At 40.8% G+C, this 22,210-nt stretch overlaps 1 protein-coding gene across 2 annotated transcripts; it reads right to left on the bottom strand.

Moving 5' to 3' along the window:
• Positions 1-293: 293 nt before the first annotated feature.
• ssh2b (slingshot protein phosphatase 2b) lies at positions 294-21,585 on the bottom strand. Of its 2 annotated transcripts, XM_017308689.1 has the most exons (15): positions 21,279-21,585; positions 16,896-16,939; positions 8,747-8,859; positions 8,564-8,628; positions 8,357-8,478; positions 8,204-8,269; positions 8,050-8,115; positions 7,729-7,923; positions 7,254-7,347; positions 7,005-7,133; positions 6,672-6,718; positions 6,353-6,499; positions 5,178-5,378; positions 3,633-4,605; positions 294-2,708 (listed from the first exon to the last, which is right to left on the bottom strand). In XM_017308689.1, exons 1-15 carry the CDS (start codon positions 21,339-21,341, stop codon positions 1,500-1,502), a joined length of 3,534 nt encoding a protein of 1,177 aa, XP_017164178.1. In that variant the 5' UTR covers positions 21,342-21,585; the 3' UTR covers positions 294-1,499. The 2 variants fall into 2 exon arrangements, with proteins under 2 accessions (XP_017164178.1, XP_008425608.1); XM_008427386.2 differs by lacking the exons at positions 16,896-16,939; positions 21,279-21,585 and adding an exon at positions 11,057-11,511.
• Between the last annotated feature and the right edge of the window lie 625 nt (positions 21,586-22,210).

Below are 22,210 nucleotides of genomic sequence, written 5' to 3'. Positions count from 1 at the left end.
CTGAAGAAATCCATCAGGAACTGAAATCGGTCTTCCAAATAAACAATCAGTGTAAGCTTGCATAAGTGACGGAAATATAAAGTCAATGTTTTAGAGTGACCATCAAAGACAGACCATTAATGGGCAGTCGATAAGGTTTGCCTGATCAAGATGGCTGACCTTCCTGACTGAGCTACACCAGTTGTACCCAGGAGGAAAAGGCCAAAATGACTTTATAGTTTAAAGCTAAAATAATCCAAAACAAACTTTTCTCTCGTCGTTTTACCAGAAGACTTTAAGGCTCTTTAACAAACTCAGAGAAAACACAAATTTTAATAATCTCCATTTTTATGGTCACAGTTGAAGCACAATATAAAATATTTACATCAACGAATTAAAATAAAATCCAAAATGTGGTTGACATTACATACACACACACACCCGACATCTACTACCGCCTAAGCATGCTCCCCCAAAAGTAGCAAACCCACGTAAAAATAAAAAGTCACAATCAAAAGTAAAAAAAGGGAGTAAAGTGCATGTATGACAGACGTCCCTGTACAGATATTTCTGATTGCAGAGAAGCTTCACTTGCCAGTCACAGGCACACTCCTAAAAGCTGTACTACAAAGATCCATTCAAAATAAAACTCAGTCACCGACACATTCCAGATGTTTATATAAAAAAAAAAAAAACACGTAGTTTCTAAACACTCAGAATATAGACTTACATCCAAAAGAGATCACAGCAGGGAACTCATAAATATACACTCTGCCATTATAGCCCCCAAAACTACCCTTCCTCCCTCACAGCTAAACACCCGAGGAATCGGCTCTGAGCGGCTTCAGAGCTGAGAGAACGAAAGACACCAGTTTTTTTTTTCCAGTTTATCAAGTGTAGTTCAAATTGTTTCAGACGGAGGAGGACATTCCAGAAAACCAGAGCCTGACGACTGCGCAGGTCAGATTTGGTTGAGGTATTGATATTGTGTTACGCAAAAAAAAAAAAAAAATAATTCTTCCACTCTTTCCATTTCAAAATCCAAAATTTGGGTTTCCACTTCCCGATGAAGCGTTTCTAATCTGCATTCAAGAGACGGTTGGCGGTTACGATTTCTGCCCGATTTTGACAGTTACGCAAAAATATTGGCTCAAAATGAATAAAACTCTCCAGAAAATATGTTTTAAAAAACTTTAGCAGGAGGCAGAAATAACAGAGGCAACATTCCACCTTCCTGTGATATACGAGAACGATCAAGAAAACCAGCAATGATGGGCACAGGGAGTATGTACAGGCTCAGGAACAAGTTTGGGTTTTGATTATGCTTCGGATCAGGCGCCGTGTCGCTGATTTCAGAGGCTCTTGGTGGATCTGTAGGGAAAAATGTACAAAAACAACAACTAAACACTATCCTTTAAGGCAAGAGGCTTCGGTTTGCTGAATAAATCCAACATGTGCACTTGATTTCCACTTAAGAGGTGCACGCACACAAACACACACGCATACACACACAGTGAGGGTCACATGGTGTTGTACAGGGTGCCAACAGTTCTTTTCTGAAGCTGCCTCAGTGGGTGAGTCTTCCCATACTGCTGCCTGTTGGTCAGAAGAGTCAGCCCAGGAGAATGTAGAGAGTCTTGGTCAGCGTTTGGAAGTTTTTTTGACGATGGAAAGCCTTCTCCAGCAGTAGAAACGTTCTTAGCTTCTTTGCTGCTGGATAGAGGAGAACTGTGCACTCGCTGCTTTTTGGATTCATCACCAGCGGCGTGGAGAGGAGCCTGAGAAGAGGGCGGCGCTGCAGCGGAGCAGCTGCGCTCCAGCTCAGTCAGATCGTTGGCTAGGAGCTCCAGGCAGCCCAGTTTGGCCAGCGACGCCGAGCGCTTCATCAGAGACGGAGGGGTCAGGCCCGCCTGCCGGATCCTGGCTTCCACCTCCCTGACCCTTTTCTGCAGGCTGCTGCCTTGCTTCGGAGCGCTTCCTGAGCCCTGGCCGAAGCAGGCTCCCGCCGAGCCGACCTGCTGCAGGAAGACACCCAGCTCACACAGGGTCTCCCATGTCTCCCTCAGGGCGACGTCAGCGTGGAGTCCCTCGGCGAAACAGTCCCAGTCCACGCAAGACTCGAGCTCCGTCACACCTTCCAAACACAGGAAGTTTACCGACGCAAAAGGAGATGGTGCAGAGTGTTGGAAAGGAGAAGAGGTAGACAGCAATCTGGTGTCAGCAGGCTGGAGTTTGAGTCCCTTTGTGCTTTTCTCAACATTTCCCAGAACCCCCCACGTGTTCCCCCTTCCAACCGGTCTAAACATGCCATCCCCGCCCTCCTGCGCTCCCTCCACAGACACCTGCGGGGAAACCGATGCGTCCTGTGGCACTGACGTCGTCATGGAGTGGATGCTGTTTGGACGCCGCTGGGAGCCGCAGGTGCTGCCAGAGGACGAGGCCAACGGCGTCTCGTGTTCCTGTTTCATCCGCTGCTCTAGCTGTTGCGTAGCTCGCCGCACAGACCCCCTGGTCCAGTCGCTGTAGAGGCGAGGGGGGGTGGCCTCCTCGTCCTCTTTCTGTTTGGATTCCTCTCTTACACTCTTGGCCTCCTTCTGAGGGTCAGCGTCCAGATTCTCCATTTCCTGCTTCGACCTCGTCCCGTCTTGGTCATGGGAGCTCTGTGGTTCTGGTGGGGTGAGGGTCTCTGTGGGGTTCACTCCTGCGACCTGCGCAGGAGCTGGGATTTCCTACAGAGCAGAGATCATTCAGAAGCAAAAATATTAATAAAGTGAAACCAATAAAAACACGTTTGAACTTTTCTACAAGCAACCACTAGAGGGCACACTTGAATCATGAGAATCCAAATGCTTATTTGGAATGATTTCAATTATATATTGGTACGTAAATACAAAATTCAAATATACTTGAACACACAAAACTATCATTGAGACACTAATTTCAAAAATTCAATTCAAAAAGTCAAACTTATACTATTCATTATACAAAAGATGATATATCAGGGAGTGTCTAAGTACCTAATGTAAAGTTAGGTGTAAGGAAAAAAGGTATATTAGGAAAAATGAATTCATGCTACAAGGATAACTGAAGCCTTGAGAAGCCTACTGAAGAGCAGGGAGAGATTCACAGCTGTTGCATTCTTCATCTTAACCTGAACCAGAGAAATCATCAAAGAACTTGGCTGCTTATTGGTCCAAAGGCCTCTTAAGACTAAATATTTTCTACATTTCACTTAGAAATTACAGATCTCAGTGTCTGGTTGTACAGCAGAAAAGTTTCTTCTGTGGATGAGCTTTAAGAAGATGCTGATTTCACTCTGCCAACAGCACAAATGCCAGAACTAATGATCATGGTGTCACTGTTACCTCAGTGCCAGAAAATCGACTTGATTTTAACCACAGAGGAACAATGGTCGGCTGTTAGGAAATAAATAAATGTATCACTTTGTGCTTAATGAGTTCATCTGAGTTAGACTTTTTGAATTGAATTACTGAAAATAACTTGTTTTCAATGATATTTAAAGTTAAAGATATGTAAATACTGCAGGATTTCTAAGATAGCTGAACTTCTCAGAAAATCCACTCACTCTCTCACTCACACTAAGGACAAAGACTGAAAGAAGGTATAGAGGAAAACTTACAAGCAATGGTTACCTTTGTGTTCTCCTCCTCCTCCTGCCCCCCACTGTTTACGTCCTCCTGTGGTAGATGGTCTTTGCCACAGCTCTTCAGCTGCACAGCAGCACTCTGAGTTTTGCCATCGTGACTCATTCCCTTGAATTTTTCCCTGGCACTAAAAAAGTTTATGTGATCTGCACTGTGGCCGAACAGCAGCACATTGTCCTGTGGAGCCGCGGTGGGAGAGCTGCTGATGTCGTTGGAGGACGGCGGATCTGAGTCACATGTCTGATGATCGTCCGTTTCTTTAATAGGCACTGGTGCAGATAAACAGTGGGGTCCAGGCTGGTGTGTGTTTGGTGGCTCAGGCTCCGACGCCAGGTGGGTAGAGGAGGAAACCTGCGGTTTGGCGGTTTCATTCGTGGTTGATTGAGCTGGAGAGGGGGGGAGGTGGTGAACAGAGGGAGGTGGGTGAGGCTGGCCCACCAAAACGCTTTGTGCAACAGTCACCACGTCTGTCCGCTCAGGCTTAGGGACCACTGTAGCCGCCCTTGGCTGGGAGGGGGGAGGCGACGATGGCTGCTCCTCCGAGTCACACAGACCATTGGAGAGGGTGGGAGAAAACACAGAACCAGCTGTGGAGTCGGGGTGGAGGTGGGCGAGCTGCCTGCTGGCGGCCGTATCAGCCTGAGAGGATTCCTCCAGGCTCTTAGCTTTAGCATCACCTGATAAAGACGGCGCATCATCAAAGGCAGAGGAGCCGAGCCAACTGGACTGGGTGCCGGTGTCAGGCTGGCTCGTGGAGTATGTTGTTTTTCCAGCGCTCTGCGACGGTCCCAGAGAGTCCAGCAGATCTCTCACAGAGGGGCCCGGCATGCTGCTGGCCTGGTTATGGGGGTCCGCGCGACCCAGACTGTTGGGTTGGGCGAGGGACTTGGACAGGGGCTCATGGTGCTCAGACAGATCGCTGTCAGAGTGAGAACGCCATAACTTGTTGTGCCGTTGCTTGCTACAAAATAAATGACAGATGTAAAGACAAAATTAACTAAATTTAGCAGAATTTGTTGATTCACATAATCTATGTCAAAGTTATGTCCTGTTGTGCAAGTTTATCGTCTCAACGATGATTCAATTCTGAAAATGATTTTTATTATTTAGATTTTCTGTCATCAACCAACCAGTAAAACACTAGAACTCTAACAATTTCCCTTTAATAGGCCAGGATTGGTGAATGGAAAATCAAATTAAGGAAAAAGAAAAAAACATTAACAAAAAAACAAAAAACATTTTTGTGCATATAAAAAAAAAATGGCATTCATCTAACAAAAATATCTGATTTAGTGAAGGTTTGTTGTATGTTGGATAAGCAGAAACACATCTTTCATAAAAAGCTCAAGATATTGTTATTATGTTTAGGTGTATATTTAAATTCAAAACTTACAAAATTACTAAGGCAGTAAAATCTCTCACAGCACAGACACTAATGCACCAAATAAGAAGATAGGTTCAATCACATATTCCACTAAAATGCTAAAATAAAATGTTGTTCCAAATATAAGGCGGTTAAAATGTTACATGTACCTGGCTAGCAGAATGCCCTGGTACTCCTCCAGCTGCCTCATAAAGGACGGGTTTGGTTTGGTCACAGTCCGGCGCTCCTTTACGTAATCAAAGGCGTTTTTCAGATCCCAGCCGTACTCCTTCATGGCGTAGGCGATCACCGTGGCTGCAGAGCGGCTTATTCCCATTTTACAGTGGACCAGGCACTTTGAGCCAGATTTCCTGGTGCAGACCAGAACAAGTCAGTTATTCGTTGTCATTTTGTGTTTAAAACTGGCATGTAGAACAAATGAGCTGATTTAGAAGCAAAATCTCAAAAAAAAAAAAAAAAAAAAAAAAAAAAAATGGAGTGAGAACTATTACAAAAAAATCAAAAGACCCTTGTAAAGTAATGTGTCACACTGTGGCCGTTTTCCAAAAGAAAACCACTGACCTGAAACATGTTGTAATATGAATCATGCTTGAAAGTTAGGTCTGGAGTAGAAAACAAAAAAAAAAAAAAAAAAAAAAAAAAAAAACTACACTTTTGGAACAGAGAAAAAAAAAAAGACTGTTTATGTTCAAGTAAAAAAAATCCTTCTCTTGTAAACATTTTTTGCCATTTCAGTTTAAAGTGAAACTATAGTTGTGTTGATTAATTTGGGGTAGAGTTTTTCTGCAGGCTCAAATGCAGAAAAATGTACATTATTTACATTATGTAAACATTTGGAAGTAAATGAGAGTAATACTAAACAACTATACAAAATAATCAGTTTCATGATTAGATGCAACAAAATCACTAAATCATAAATTATCACCAACCCTGACAAAACATTTGTCTGTTGGGATTTATTCACTGTAAGTTCCAAAAATCATTGAACGCGACAAAAAACGTTTCCCCTTTATCCTATTTTTTTGCTTATAAACTAATTCAGATCAAGTGAAATTTTAAATCTATCCTCCATCTTGAATTTATTTGCTGAAGCACAGCTGATATATTGGTCTGTAAAAAGTCCAGGTTGTGATGTTGTAAATCAAAGATAAGACAATTAAAATGAGCTTTTGTTCTTTATTTCTCTTTCAGAAATTTAGATTTTAATCTTATAACAGGGAAAATGAATTAAGACTGGAAACACTGTTCTTGTTACACATCGATACATATTTTTTAAAAAGTCTTTGTACTTCTCCAGATTGCACAGGAATCCAGTAAAACTCACTTTGCTCTAGATATGAACTTGTAGGTGTCGTTCCAGTAAGCAAGCAGGTCAGTGGCTTCCTCGTCGTAGACGCGGATGTTGTGGTATTCAAACACACCGGGGAAGAAATTATCGATCTCCCTCGTTACATTCAGGATGTACTGAACCCTAGAGAGGAAATGAACAGAGGTTAGATGAAAATAAGAGACTGCTCGTCTGCTGCAGTTTAACTCTAAACACACCAAGCTACAATGTTCTCATTTTAAGCATATTTATTCTTTACTGTTTTCATTGCTATCCATGCTATATTGATGTTTCGTTGCATTTTGCTTTTCCTTACCCACTCTTCTGCAGCTCTTCCAAATTAGATGCATTCCACTCAGATCCCTGTAGGAAACAAAAGCAATCCTCAGTGTTGTTCTAGGCCTTCCTCAGAGCTTTTCATCAGTCCTAAATCCCATGGCAAGTCATGCCTCATGTACAGTATGTCTTTACAAACCAAACAAGCCCCAAGTACCTTAAAATTGCAAGCAGTTTATTACACAAGACTGCATCAGGTTGCTCTGGTTTAATACACAAAGTGAAGCTAAACAGTTCAAATGTATGTAGCTAAAGCTTTTTTCTGTTTAGAGTAACGTCCAAAATAAGTGTTTAATGTTTGCTGCCAAAATACCAAGAAGACGTGGTCAAAGATCTCCGTAGGACTGTCCATCTGGCCCAGGATAACAATCATCTCTTTGTCGATGAACTCCTTGAACTCTCGCAGGTTGCATGTCATGTGCATTTCCAGCTCGGTCCGGATCTGTGGGACACATTCAGTCAGAGGACAGGCTGTTCAGTTTAACCTAATTTGGAGCAACATCTAAATAAATGACTGCTTCTGCTTGACAGATCTTTACACCAAGCATCTGAGGCAGCTCACTTCTTTACAGGTGACATTCTCGAGATCTTTCTGCATCATGATCTCCCTCAAACTGGTTTTTATCTGTCGTTCTGTGAGCTCTCTCTCTGTGGGGCTGGAGAAACAAGACAACATACAAAGTTAGACAAAAGTATCTACAACAAATGTCTTTAAAAGCACAAACTTCAATGTATTTTATTAGGATTTTACATCAAAACCCAATATAAATTAGAATGCATTTGTGATTGCAACATGGAGTCTGTGGCAAGACTTAAAATCATTATCTCCAGATGCTTTTAATGTTCAGCAATTTTGCAAAAAACTTGCAATTCATAAATAATAGTTCTACAAATTGCTGAGTGATATGGGTTCATCACAAACACCCTTCAGAATTTTGTACAGTAGAGAAAGATGGAAAATATTGAAAAATCATAAGACTTTTGCATCATAGTGTAAATTAGCAGTATGCCAACTAATATAGGATTTGAATATTTACACATCAGAGAAAAGGACGGGTGAGTCTGCGCGGTGTGACTGCACATCCTGCATGGCGTTCCACTCGTTGATGCGGGCCTGGTCGGAGGACACCCTGCTCTGATAATAGCTGACCCAGGTGAGGAACAAGCTGCCTGGGAAGTAGTTGTGGCAGCGAGCCACTTCGCAGGCCTTGTGGAGCGACTGCAAAGACGACCTGCCAATATGAGTTGGAAAGCGTCACAATTCAGACAGTGAAGAGGTTTTTGAGAATGGAATAAAGATGATGGCAGGGTAAAAGCTGTTAAAACAATAAGATCCATTTGCTTTTCTTTAGACTCACCACATGGCTTGCACAGAGACAGGCTTGAATACATGCACTTTGTTGTCTGTTGATACGCTGAATCCTCTGAGAGCAAACAAAGAACAGGAAACTTTCATTTTGCCATCTTTTGCTTGCACTGTACTCAGTTTCATCATGTTTAGAAATGTCTCACCCATCTCCATCCAGGTGTATTAAGGTGTCACTCCATAAAGGCAAAACCATACCAACTGAACATGAGCTGTAAGGAGAAGAAAAACCCACCATTTGACAACTTTATGACATCATCAAAGCTGGAAACATGAACTTGGGTGCTTCATTTTCTCACCTATCAATGGGACTAAAATCCATGCCTAAAACCACGCTCTCCTCCGTGTCCTGGCGCCCGATGGTTGAGACCACCACCATGTAGCGCGTGGCCTGAGTGCTGGCGCTCTCCAAACGAACCGCCTGGAGCAGGAATGGTTAAAGTCAGAACCAATTTAAACACCAGCGCTGAAGGCAGACCGTGCTTTGAGCAGCGTTGTGCACCCACCAGCTTGATGTTGTCCTCTGGTCTGAGGAGAGTGAACATGGTCTGCAGATGCTGCTGGATGTCTCCTGTTAGGATTCAAGAAACAAGTCTGATCAGACTGAATTAATGCTACATCGTCGAGCTAAAAAAAAAGAAAACACTAGAGAAAAAGGTAGTCGATTTAAACAGAACCTTCCGCCTCACCTGCATGTTTACTCCGCAGCTGAGTGAAGCGAGAGGCTGAAGTTGGAGAAGAGCCATTTCCTCGGGGCAGGAAGAGAGCAGCTCCTTTGACTGTCAGGAAACTTTCACTGATGCTGCACAGACACAAAAAAGAAATTGGTTGAAAAAAATGTAATTAAAAAAGAAACACATTAACACCTTTCTTGGGACTTTGCACAACAAACATTCAGATCAAGAAAAATCTTACTCTGGAGGCTACATTCATTAGCATCCCTGGTGTAGTTTGCTAAAAAGCCTAAAAAGTGAAATCATTGCTGCAGCACAGTCAAGCTAAAAATGCTGAAAAATCCCCAGTTTAATGTATTCATTGGTTTATGTCAAGGTTTACTGGGATGTTAGATGAAACTTTTTACTTTGGTCAAATGAGAGACCAAGGATTCAGCCTTTTGGCAATAAAACACTGCAGGCGAAAATGAAAATGTAGAAAAGCACCTCATCCCCCACTGCTAGGTATAGGTGGAGGATCAATGCACCAGAACTAAAAGGGTTTTTTTAAATCATTTTTTATCATTTGCAGTGAGGTAATTTTATTACTATAAAACATTTATAGTAATAAAATGTTTTATCATATATACACATTTTTAAATGTTGCCAGCACTGGAGCCGTTTGTTGCAATGTGCCACTTTAACTTTCACCGAAAGTTGAGATACTTCTGTAGCTTTTCATTCCCAGCCATATCAAGCAACCATAAAAATGTTTGTTCAACAATATCTGGTAAATGCCTGCAATCAAAGCTTGGCTGAAAGGGGAATTGCACTTCAAAAGTTCCATTTTGATTTCAAGTTTGTTCTGGGCTCTAGTAAAACAAACAAATAATCTCGTGCACAACCATTACAGGCCAGATTTATGATCTTAAGACAGTTGAGATTGCTATGTGAAACAAAACCCAGCCACATATAGCCATGTTTGCCGAGTTGGATTTTAAGTGTTCCTAAAATAGAGGCACGACAAAAATTAACTGGTTTGCAAAGTAAATCAAAGCAACTTGCACTTTGACATAACAATTTCTACTTTCTTTTGAATTTCCTCAACTTCTCTGCGATATCACCACTTGTTCACACAAACCTGAACAACTATCTGGCACAGACTTAGCACCTCTCACTAAGCCACTTAAGCCGAGAACTCTTTGGATAATTGAATTATGTAATGGACTTAAGATACCCAACTCAATCTGATTGCAAAGTTCTCAGGAGTTTTTATTGCCAATTGTTACCAAAATTCAGTGTAGTGGTGATTATATGTTTTGCTTAGCAACTTGTTGGCATTCTCAGGATTAGTCCAACGCTGAAACTCAAGTCTGTTTGTATTTTATGACGACGGTGAAGGCAGATCCTGTCAGCACTGATGACTGAGTGTCCATATCCGTCACTCATTTCAAAGCCAGAACATAAACACAGGGCAAGGATGAGGTGGAGAGACAGAAAGTCTGGAAATATAACCACCTGTCATCAAGACAGGAGTCATTACAAGACAAAAGGGACTAAAAAAAAAGACAAATGTTGGCTTTAGGCAAGCAGCTTTATGCTACAAAATTCCACTGTAAAAGTAGATTCTAATCAAGCAAACTACATTTTTTAAGAGAAACTTTGGTTTTTCTGTGAAGGATTAAGAGGATCAACAAGGATTACACATCCTAAAAACACCAGTAACACTCAGAAATGACAGCACTGACCGTGTGATGACAATATCCACATGCCACTCTTCAAGACAAAAAATAAATCTGCATGTTAGCACAATGCCGTTAGCATGCCTTCGGGATCTTCATACCAAGATCTTGTGAAAGAGCCGAGTTTGCACACACAGACCCACACAGCATGTCTTATGGAAGTGTTAATAATGAATAGGTGCAGGAAATATTTCGTGCTTCGTTGATCAAACACATAAATCACCAATAAATGCCAGCATGATCCAGAGTGTTCACTCCAGAGTTGACAGATTAATTATAAGATATGAAAGTGTCTGGGGTACACAGTGTGCTTGCTGCCCTGGGCTCCTTCAGATGCATGGAAACGGAGGTGGGTGGAGGGGAAGAGCATGTGAGCAGGTGAAGCATCTGCAGGCAAGTTTGTAAGGAGGCAAAAGCAAGAGAAACCGTTTCATCCAGGCTGCTGGCATACTTTCTATAAGACATCAAGACTGTAAGCCATTTTAATCCAAGCCTATTTAGTGCACGACAAAGACTTAAGAAAAGTGGGGTAAAGAAAACAACTTAAGAGGAGTACAAAATGGTACAGTAGCTCACATTCTGATGATTTCCGATCAGAACTTACAGCTGATAGATTTTCCCCTGGGAGATCACGGAGTTCTCGGTGAAATAGGGTCTGATCCTGATCCCGCAGCAGGCGCAGAAGCAGCCGGCAGACGAGCTGCGAGGGGCGGTCACCACTCCGGGAGGCATCGCTGCTCCGGCGGCGGGGACGGGACGCGCTAAAACGGGGTTAGCTACGGATAACCGCCGACTAAAATGCGTGAATCCTACAAGGATTAGCTCAAACGTAAAAACTACGTTAACTCACACTTTGTCGTTTTTTTTAAATTATTGTTCATGGCATCGCAACAAACGAGTCTCCGGTTGCTGCTCACAGCTGCGCGGTGTTACGGTGCGCACAAAATAAAAATAAAAAATCCCGCAAAGACGCTGACACGTTTATTATCAGAAACTGTGACGGAGCAGGTGCATCACCATCTGCTCAGCGGCTACTTTCTCATGTGTCTGCGGCAAGCTGCGGTAAATCCTCCCGCTGAAGGGGAGGAGACACTCGCATGGTCCAATCGGAGGAAACGGCAGGATGTGGAGGTCTGGATGACGGATTATCAGGGGGGAGAAATGTTAGAGAGGGGCTCTTGAGTAAGAGACCTAGATTAAGAAATATTTTTCTTTCAAACGTATATTTCAACATACTGAAAAAGGTTGCATCGCCATTGGTCTTTTTTTTTTTTCTCTGAATGATATCTGGCAAAACATTGTAACCTCTGACAGGTTATGTAAATATGACTATTTTCATCATGGCTCCTGAAGGTGGTCGGACATATTAGGCAGGGAGTGAATATTTTGCCCTCGAAGTTGGTATTTTAAGCAGGAAAATGTAAGGATTTGAGCGAAGAGCCAAATTGTGAAGGACACAACTGCTGTTTTTGTGGGGCGCCCCGTTCTCCTTAAAGCAGTTTCTGTTTAAGACAGAAACAGTGGTAAACATGTAAAACAAGCCACTATAGCTCACAACATAAAATCGCAGAATATACAGAGCGTCACAGTTTTTGTGAATGGTGCTGAATAGTCAGAGATTTGTCCTGTCACCAAAAATGCCAAATATTGGGAACATAGGGATTACATTTGGACCAAAGAGCAATAAAAAACCATGTAGAAACCTGCTTTGCTAAGGAACACTGTGGAAACAAAAGGCTTTGCTAAACTAAAATGTGCTGTCAGACGGCACAGCACAGAGGTCTAGTCCAGGTCTCGACAGGTCACGGTTGTTGTGGCAGCAAAGAGAAGACAAACTTTTAGGTAGGTTGTCATGCTTGTTTATCACATGATGCAGTAAAAGCCAGCTGACATAATCAGGAAGTAGGAAGTCTGACAAGTACAATTATTAGAAAGCCCCTCCGCAACACTGAAAGCATAATTCGGTTTAGATAACTAGATGGATGGATATTCAGATTTACCTTCTTTAAACAGCTTGTTGCAACTTTTCAGCTTCTTCCGACTTTAACTTTTTGAAAATTTGCCTAAGATGTTTCTCATGTTTTCAATCCTGGTAAGACAAAATCCCATTCTTGTGACTCTTGTTTAAGGAGTAATAATCTTCCCTCAGCATAAAGCATCTTTTGAATAGAGTGAGCTGCACATTGATCATGTCTTTGTTTACTGATCACTTCTGCTGGGAAAATAGCATAACATATAGCAGGTCTGCTGTGTTTGAGCCAGCTACTCCTGATACCGTGGGCGTTTCCACAACAACAACAACGGAAAAAGATGATTGAGAAATCAAAACTGACAGTCCAGCCTTCCCATGTGTGTAGCAGGAACCTGATCACCGACTTGAGTCACACTACCCGTTGATCACACATGGTTTCAGTTTTTAGGCTACGTTACATGCTGAGAACTGCTTGGTCACCACCTGACAGCAAAACACTCCCCAGGATAAACAACAACTGCAGTGGTCTGCTGCTGTGGCTCTTGTATTACTTATGTCTGTGTAGACATTTATTTTTGGGCATTCAAAGGTCATCTCTGGTCTTTGATCAAGGAGGAGATTGCTGAGACCAAAATACTTGCAGCAATCTTTAATCACTTTCATAATCTGAGTTACCAAAACAACATGTAAACACACTGTTTACCTGGCCAACAATACTGACTTTTTTCCCTAAATAAGCACCTTTACATAGTTCTCTGATTCTTTGTTACACACTTTTACAAGTGATAAGGGCGTGTTGGTGCCATTATTCATACCACACATCACAGGTCGAGCTAGAAAAGCTAGAAAAGGTCAGAGGCCACCAGCAGGGTCATGTTTGTGTTTGTGTTGTTGAAGCCGTTTCTCAAGTTCCACCTGACTGCTCCGTTTGTCTGCTGAAACTCACAGCATCCAATGACACGCGACAAAGGCAAGGATGTGGTTTTTGCAAACAGACACCAGACTGTTGCCACATGTATAAACATATACAGCGGCCTTACTGATCACAGAACAGCCTTAAGTATTTAATTTAACACACACTCGCTCTTCAGCAGGAATATYACATGGTCTGTTAAATCTGATTAGCAGTCTCATCAAGGATGCAAAATACTTTCTGCACACTAAAGTACAACAGGATTGAATTGAAATGCTAAATTAAACCCTCATTCTATTTTTTTCTCCATCTGAGATTATAAGGGATCATGAATACTGATCAAAACTATGAGAATCATGTTTAAATCCTCAGTCTCTCAGTAATTTCCCCTCTGTGGGTCAGCCAGTGAATGCTGCTGCTGTAGCTACCGCCATAAAGTGCTGATGTCACAAGGTTTAATCAGCAGCGCTGCAGTGGGCCTCGCTTACGCAGGCACAACCGCTGCATCACCACATGAGTCTGAATGAACGTCTGCTGCAGAACACACACACACACACACACACACACACACACACACACACACACACACACTTTAGCAACGTCAAGACGAATAAACCCGCTCAGATCCCTGCATAGTGGGAAAATTCATTCAGAATGGCGTCTGATTCAGGATCCATCTGAGAGCATCTTGACGTGGATTTAAAAGACAAAGAGAATAAAAAATAAAAAAAATTAAAAGTTTCTATTAGTATTTAGCGAAAATATAGAGCTGGAACCACACTGGCCTCTGACAAGGGTTTTGTTTCTGCTCTGGCAATATTGGATTTATGCGTTACTTTCAACATCGCAGAATTATTGTACAAAGACTTTAAAACATAGTTGGGATTAGATTTTATAGACTTAAGTTTCATTATGAACACAATGAACCCATTGTTCATACCAAAATCATGCGCGATGTTCCCCAGGGGTCTGTACTTGGACCTATTCTGATCATTTTTAAATATGCTTCCCCTGGGACATATTTTTAAAAAACATGATATACAGTTGTACTCTAAAGCTGATGGCATCATGCTCCATTTATTAATAAAATAAATCGCTACTTAAATTAAAAGCCTTCTTAAAGAAATTAACTCTTTGATACCCTGCAGCTTTTTTAAGATGGATGTTTTGGATGTTATAAATTTCATCTTAAATAAATCAAATAAAAAAAGTAATGTTACTCTTTCAACAAGTCTACTGGGGAGAAAGATTTAACACGTGCATTAGAAATCATGCTTATCTTTATCTGAATAAACAATATTATATAAAACTACTCTCATACACAGAAACAGAAATACTTCAGGTTAAAAATCCTGCACTGCACGAGCATACATGTGAAAACTTTGACTTTTGTCCCACTAAATGACTATAATTACTGTAATTCCACTATTTTGGTGACAGCTGGAGAATTTTATATAGACGTCGTTCAGCTTTGGGTAGAGGATAATACTCAGGTTCTCCACCAGCAGTAACTTCTGGTTACAGTGGCTCAAAACAAAAGTCCCAGGGAGGAAACAAAGGTTTCTATTGTGAGCTATAAACGAAGACTGTAGAAAAGTTGTGACAGCACTTTAATTATAATGCCAGCCGTCAGGGATTCTGGACCATCACAGAAGCAACCTGGCCAGCTTACAAAACCCAGGTTGGGCGAAGTTAGTTTAACAAGCTGCAAAGACTGATTAAAATGGGTCAGAATACATCTGCATGAGGCACGGCAAAATACTCCAAAGGCTTTCATTCAACGAACGGCAGACAGAGAAAACTGTGTCAGATCACGAGTGGATGTGATCTTCACAACCCTTGAGAATTTGATTCTTTTTCCGATCAATTCATACTTGATTTTTTTTCAAGTATGAAAACGAGTCGTCTTCCAGGGGATGTTTCGGTTCAACCATGATGTGCCACTTAATTTCCATGTTGAATTGCTGTGATTTACAACTATTTTCTATAATCTGATCAATATTGTTCATCAGCAGGAGGTGGCTTAGCGTTACTTTGTTTAGATCACAGTTCATATGTGATATGATCCCATTCACACAAACAGTGGAAACATGGTGTAATACAAATTCTTCATTAAGATTATATAAATCTTTTCATCTTTTGTTCATTTATTTATTTCCACAATGTTTACCAAAAGTTTAACTACCAAGAAAGATCAACTGATCTACAATGGTTCAGTAAATGAGTACAAAATTTGGAGAAATTATAACCTGTTAATAAAAATCCTAGTTTGACAGCAAATTAATATGCAAGTATAGCATTTCTGATACAGTACAGTTCTTTCTACAGAAATAAAAATATATAACCATCAGATTATTCAATAAATAAACTTAATTTTACAGACAAACACATACAAGAGTCTTCAAAACAACTGGTGGCATTTGAAATGTATGAGTGACAGACATTTTCTCAAGCCTGTTATCAGAAGTACATTAAACCTGGAAAACAGTATGATGAAAATCTTGATTAGTTTAACGGACACCAAAAACTGGATTTCAAATAACCTTCAGTTATTAGCTTCTGCAGCATCACCTTGAACAAGTTTAAGGAAGAAATTTTATCTCCTACTTCTCTAAACTAAAAGCTTTTTTACTGACCGCATGGTGCTGTTCAGAAATAGTAGAAGACATAAACATCACTGAAAGTCTGAGAGAATTTTTAAGTCAAGTGCCAAGACTTCAAACTGAACGTTGTACATTAACTTAAATAAATTAAAAAGATGATAGATCTTCTATATAGAGAGCAAATACCATGAGGGGAAAAAAAAAAATCAGCCAAATGCTGCCTTATTTTACTACAAATCTTCACATTTTTAGAAACCGATTTGCTTTCAGATCAGATGACATCAAGTTAATATGACATCCGATCGTGTACCTTTAACTATGTAAACATAATCAGCCCCTATATGCAAGCAAAGATTTCCATGCCAGCTGCTCCAACACAGACAGCTGTTTCTCTCAGAGGGATGGCGCAGAGCTCTGATGACCAGACAGACACACAAATGCTCTGAATTTGGGAGTGGTTACCAATCTGTCCCTGGATCAGCAGGGCAGCTTTCCTGACCCACATTCTGACATCAGCCCAACACAGGCGCTGCTGCCCTCTAAAGGACAGACAGAAAATAACCATTAATCACCACCAGAGGATTTCAGGCTTTCACTTGTGCTTAAAGTGCTGAATCTAGCAAAGGAGTAAGAATGCTCAACATTTAAACACATTTGGCAACGGATGTGATTACTGATCACTGTTGGGTCAAAAGCAGTTACAGCTGCGTTTGAGAGAAACCGGGTAAACCAGCTCTCCAGCTATGCAGCAGCGAGGGGCAACCCTGGACTGAGACGTGACAACAGCAGCAGCAGCTCTCAGTCTCATCAGACTTACAGAGAAAGATGGTCTGACGCGTCATACAAGCACAAGTTCAACCTAGTATATAACAACATTGGATTTAGGACATAGAAATCATAGTCTACACACATGAGCTTCGTCTGAGACAAAAAAACATGGGGTTAAAAATGTTACCTCCTTGGCTGAGAGCGGCGATCATCCTCCCCACTACCGGACTCCTGAGAACAAACAAATAATATATCAGATTATATATATAATGCACACTCTTTATTAAACATTCTAAGATCTAAGACATGGCATTATTGTGAAAATGGAAAAAGACTGAGGCAAGTTGGTTTAATCGGATTTTCTATTACAAAATTCAACAAAGATATTGGAATTTCACATTTTCCTAACATTGTGAAGCCCTAGTTTAAGGTAATATGCTTACTATAAATGTCCTTTTTTAAAACTCCATGTTTTTTCAGATTCAAGCGTCAATTCAATAGCGGATAAAAGGAAAAACTATTTCAGTTTTCAGACATCTGTTCAATTTTAAAATATGTAACACTATTCTCAAATCTGGAATGTATTATTCTAAACTAAAAACAGCCTTTGTAAGGCACACTTTGTGATCTGTAATTCATTTTAGTTGTTTGAAAAACATCAACAATAAAAAATAGTGTCAAAGTTGTCAATGGCATTCAAACCAGATCCAAATGAGGAACCACTGGTTCTGTTTTAAAGGTAGAAACAGAAAGACAATTACTTTTGGAACTGCTGTCATGAAATTTCACTGCTGATTTTATAATAAATTAGAAAACAATTGAAATAAAACCATACAAGGTGTCATACAGTTAGTTTGGGATTCTGTCTTTTTTCAAACAATTTATAGCCAAACATAAAAAAAAACAACCTGTTATGATGGGTGACAAAGCAGTAAGTTCAACATTCACACACACAGGAGTCACACAAAGAGAATAAAAGTACAAGTGGCATCCGTAGAGTACTGCCCGGCAGAGCCAGGCGAAGGGGGCAGAGTTCAGCTCCAACTCAATTTACACACTCTGCAGGAAAATGATCTCATTCCGTTTTTAAGGTGTGGCTGGGCAGAGAATAACGTTTTCACACACACACAAACACCAACAAGCAGGGAGATGGGGAAAGCCAAAGAGTAAATAAACGTAATATGAAGCCTCGTTAAATGTAAAAGCCGAGGCTTGGCAGCAGATGAACACTTGGTGCTTATCTTGTAAGGCCCGGTACTTATCTTGTTTATTCTAACTAGCCTTAACGACATTACTAAAACATCAGCAGCTTTACAAAAGGCAAGGGTGGATAGGAGGTTGATGGTGGGCAACAATGAGCACAGACAAAAGATGACTGAACCAAGGAAGAAAGCTATAATGGGGTATTATTTGCTGATTCATTCATGCAAATTGCAAACATGACCGTGGCATATTTTGTATGCAAGAGTACAAAGAGGATAGGAAGATTTTGACCAAGCCATCTTTGGGGAAAAAAAAGATGAAAATAGTGTTAAACTATCATTGGCAGTTTTGACAACGCTGCTGTGGCTGTAGCTTAATATAATAACCACAACGGGTGGCGCTCATCCTCTTTCAGGCAACATATCCGCAGGTTTCCATTGTCGGCTGTCAGACAGAACAGCCCAGGAGACAGTTCAAATAAATCCTAAGCACAGATGCATGTCTGAGGTAAACTATGAGCAGCCGGAAACATGAGTCCAATAACATGATTGCTCTGTTCATGGCTTATTCGAACAGAAATAAACAAAGCATCAGTGAACAAACCTAAAAAGCTCTAATTCGTATACGGTAACATGCATCCTTGTATCGTTTGGTGGCCATAACATTTAAATATCATAGAAGTCACAATTATGGAAAAAATCTGTTATACCAGTGATCAGCAAAAAGACAGCTCTCTGAATGACTGCACAAATGTAAAGAACTTTATCGTAAAGATGGAAGGTTTTGATTTTGCGTCAGAAGATTGATGTCTGCTTTTTTATGCAGGCGTGTCACGTGTTGCTACCACCTGAACTTTGTTTGGATAAGAAAACAAAGATTTTGCATACATGAAAATGTGAGAATTTTCCAAGGTGAATGGAAATGTGAGGCCTGAGCAAAAGGGGCAACAGAAACTGGGAACATGTTTCTGTTCATGTACAACATCCTGTACCATCTGCCTTCATTAGAAAAATACTAAAAAGATTGTAATCAAGAGGCCAACGGACGGCTTCAGCATGTGTGCGGCACACGATGGATTTCCCCCAACTCAGGCATAGTTCAAGGAAATGTTACAAAAAACATGTTGAGGGTAAACAGCTAAATTGGCATTTCATTAAACGTCTTCGCACACACACACACACACACACATCACATGTATTCAAATACGGGAAGCTGTGTAACTTGTTATTTCAGTATTTGAGCACAGGTCACAAGTTAAAAGCATATTTCCACCTGAAAGTACTTCCCTACCATTTACTCCATTACTTCAGCAGCTTTTCTTTCCCTGGCTCAAAAATAAAACCTCTATAAAATCAGATTAAAACTCAGATGGGCTACTAATAGTTGCAGCATTCTCTCCTCTATGCTGTTTGTTTCTGTGCTTCATGAGGAAAACAAGACAAAAAATGTGTGTGTGCACAGCAAGGCGGTTATCACTATGCCTACTCACAGAACCTGTTTTCCTCTCAGAATACAAAAGGCACRGGGTCAATTTTCAAGGCCATCATACTAAGACTGAAATTCTTTCTGTTTAAAAAGTAACATAACATCAGCGTCTTATTCGGGAGCACAGCAAGGGGAAAGCAAATAGATTATTAATCTGATATACTAATGGTTTACTTGTAGGGAAACTGTAATTCTGAAACACTTTAGCAATTATATTTGACTGGATGGCGTAGGTTTGGGTCAGTGTTAGAGATTTGCACTATGAAAGCCATGACTCTTTCAGCAGTTTCACAGTGTTGTCACAAATCAATTACAAAGGTATGATGTGACAGGAAGAAGCACAGTGGTCAGCAGTGCTGCCTTGCACCAAGAAAGCTCCGGGTTTGAATCCTTGCCCAAGTTCTTTCTGCATTGCGTTTGCATGTTTTCTCCTACGGTTTTCTTCAAGACTCCAGCTTCCACCCACAGTCCAAAAACCTGACTGTTCTGCTCATTGATCTCTGGCTCTTGTGGTTGTTTTTCCTGTCTGTCAAGCCTGTTTGTTGCCCTGTGATGGACTGGTGACCTGTCCAGGGTTTACCCTACCTCTTCTCCAATGACTGCTGGAGGTAGGGAACCACATCACTGGATGGATGATCTAATTGTTTTTATATAGCAGAAAAGTTATAGTATTGTTATACAAAACAAATTACCTATATAAACTTAAGAAAAAAAAAAGAAGAATAACCACTCACTAGACATAGTAATCTTTCTGCAAAGATGACCCAATAAAATGGCCTGAGATTTAAATCGGACACGTGACCCTCTGATTAGTGATTAGCTGGCAAACTACTGAAAAAAACATTTCTCAGTATATCCTTCAAAACTTACAACTTGCGCAACTTCAAGTATATAACTGCAATAACTAAGACCATTAATGTGCTTTTATTAAGTGGCAAAAATATATACGTCAACCTCTTCAGATTGCATGCGTCTTTCAAATTATACAATGACACTTGCATTTCTAAGCAAGCATGTACAGGTAAAAAAGAAAATCTTTAAACTTCACTGCCTAAGGCGTCGCAAACATTACACAAACAGCTGCACCTACACAGGAAGTGTGCACACAAGCCTGATTTTTTTGTGTACAAGTTTGCTTGTAGATTACTTCCTCTCTCTATTTCAGGCTTTCTGAGGTGGTTCCTGTTTCTCTGGACCTTAGACCTCCAAAGGAAAAGACAACTCCAAAAACACCTGTGTTTCTCATTTGCATGGGGCTACCTTCACAACACACCACCACACACAGAAACAGGAAGACTGGTAGAAACTATGCAGAGTGTGTCTGGGGAGGTGGCAGACATGCAAAGACAGACACACACGTCCATATTCGCCCATATACAAAAAGTTCACATAACTCCTTTAAGAGGAAGCACAAATCCCATGGTATTTTGTTAGTTCTCGCATAGCTGAAACAATACCTCACATGTAGATAAAAGAGAGGAACTTAGTTAAGTATCTGAGTGGAACATAAGCTTTTCATCTGGGTGGAAATATACATACAAGAACCATTTTAAAGGGACACTATGTAAAGCTTAATTACTCTGAAAGGCAATGGTGTAATGCTTTGAAAACTAAATACGACCAATACAGACCAAAACGCAATTTCTGAGCAGGTTTACTTTGCATTAAGTAACTAACTGAAAAATGATGTGCTATATTTCACGCATGCGCACGGGTACAAAGGCGAAGCACTTGGAGACAGTCAGCAGCCGTTAAAAAAGACAGCGGAAACGGAGCCCTGGGCCGCCTTCGACGACAAGAACATGTGGTTTAAGGTGACAGTGGAAGCTATAGTGGAGGAGGGTGAATTAAATTAAAAAACAAAAATGAAAGCGGCTCTCACCGAAACGCAGGGGCTGGAGCTGGTGCTGGGGGTCGGTGAACGCTGTACGGTAACCAGCGCCATTCAGCGACCGGGAAGCGGACACCTGTGAGGAAGCGATGGCGTCGAGACGAACATAGCTGTCCTGAGAGGGGGAAACCTCCGTAGAAGCCGAGTTATTTGTTCCTCTGGCTGTTTTCCCTCTTCTTCTTTCTCTCTGGTCGTGGACAGTTTGACTACTCCCCGGCTGTTTCCTCTGTCAGTTTCAGCTGCGCATGCGCAACTATCCCCAGCTTGTCAATCTCGATTAACCGTCTGAGTGCCGGGTGTAAACAAAGCAGCTGTGAGACGTGTGCCTTAGGCTAGCCATAATTTAACTTCAAACAACATAGTTATGAATTTCAGTGAAAAAACTTGAATTTCTTTCCTGACAATACAGTACAGTCATTAGATACACAAATATGTCCCTGACAGACCTCCTCTGTCATAATTAAACAAAACTAATAGATTAAACTGGATAAGTAAGTCTTTGTGTGGGATTTAATGGCCCACCTGCCATCTAACCATGTCTTATGGTCATGAAAGTTTGTTGGTAACTGAAATAACAGTTGGCTGAAGAATGTAAGTGATGCATGTCTCACTATTAGCAGGGAGCTCAATGCGATTCTTAATAAACTGAAGTACAAATACGCTTATCTAACATTTCAGAAAACAAAAAAGCATTTACCGTATACATTTTGTGAAGGTAAACGTTTAAAGATATTATGCAAAATCAATCGGTTGTCAAAGCAAGTGACAATGTCTTAACTTATTTCTGTACCTGAAAAAAAATTTGAGAAATGATCTAAACACAAATTTACCATGGGTTAAATAACCAAGTATGGCAAAATCTTATTACCTATAGAAGTAGAAGACTTATGCATTCATGGGAAAAAATAAAAATAAATACTCTG

Source organism: Poecilia reticulata, linkage group LG14, assembly GCF_000633615.1.
Source record: "Poecilia reticulata strain Guanapo linkage group LG14, Guppy_female_1.0+MT, whole genome shotgun sequence".
NCBI lineage: Eukaryota > Metazoa > Chordata > Actinopteri > Cyprinodontiformes > Poeciliidae > Poecilia > Poecilia reticulata.
This window is presented reverse-complemented; position numbering and strand designations above follow the sequence as displayed.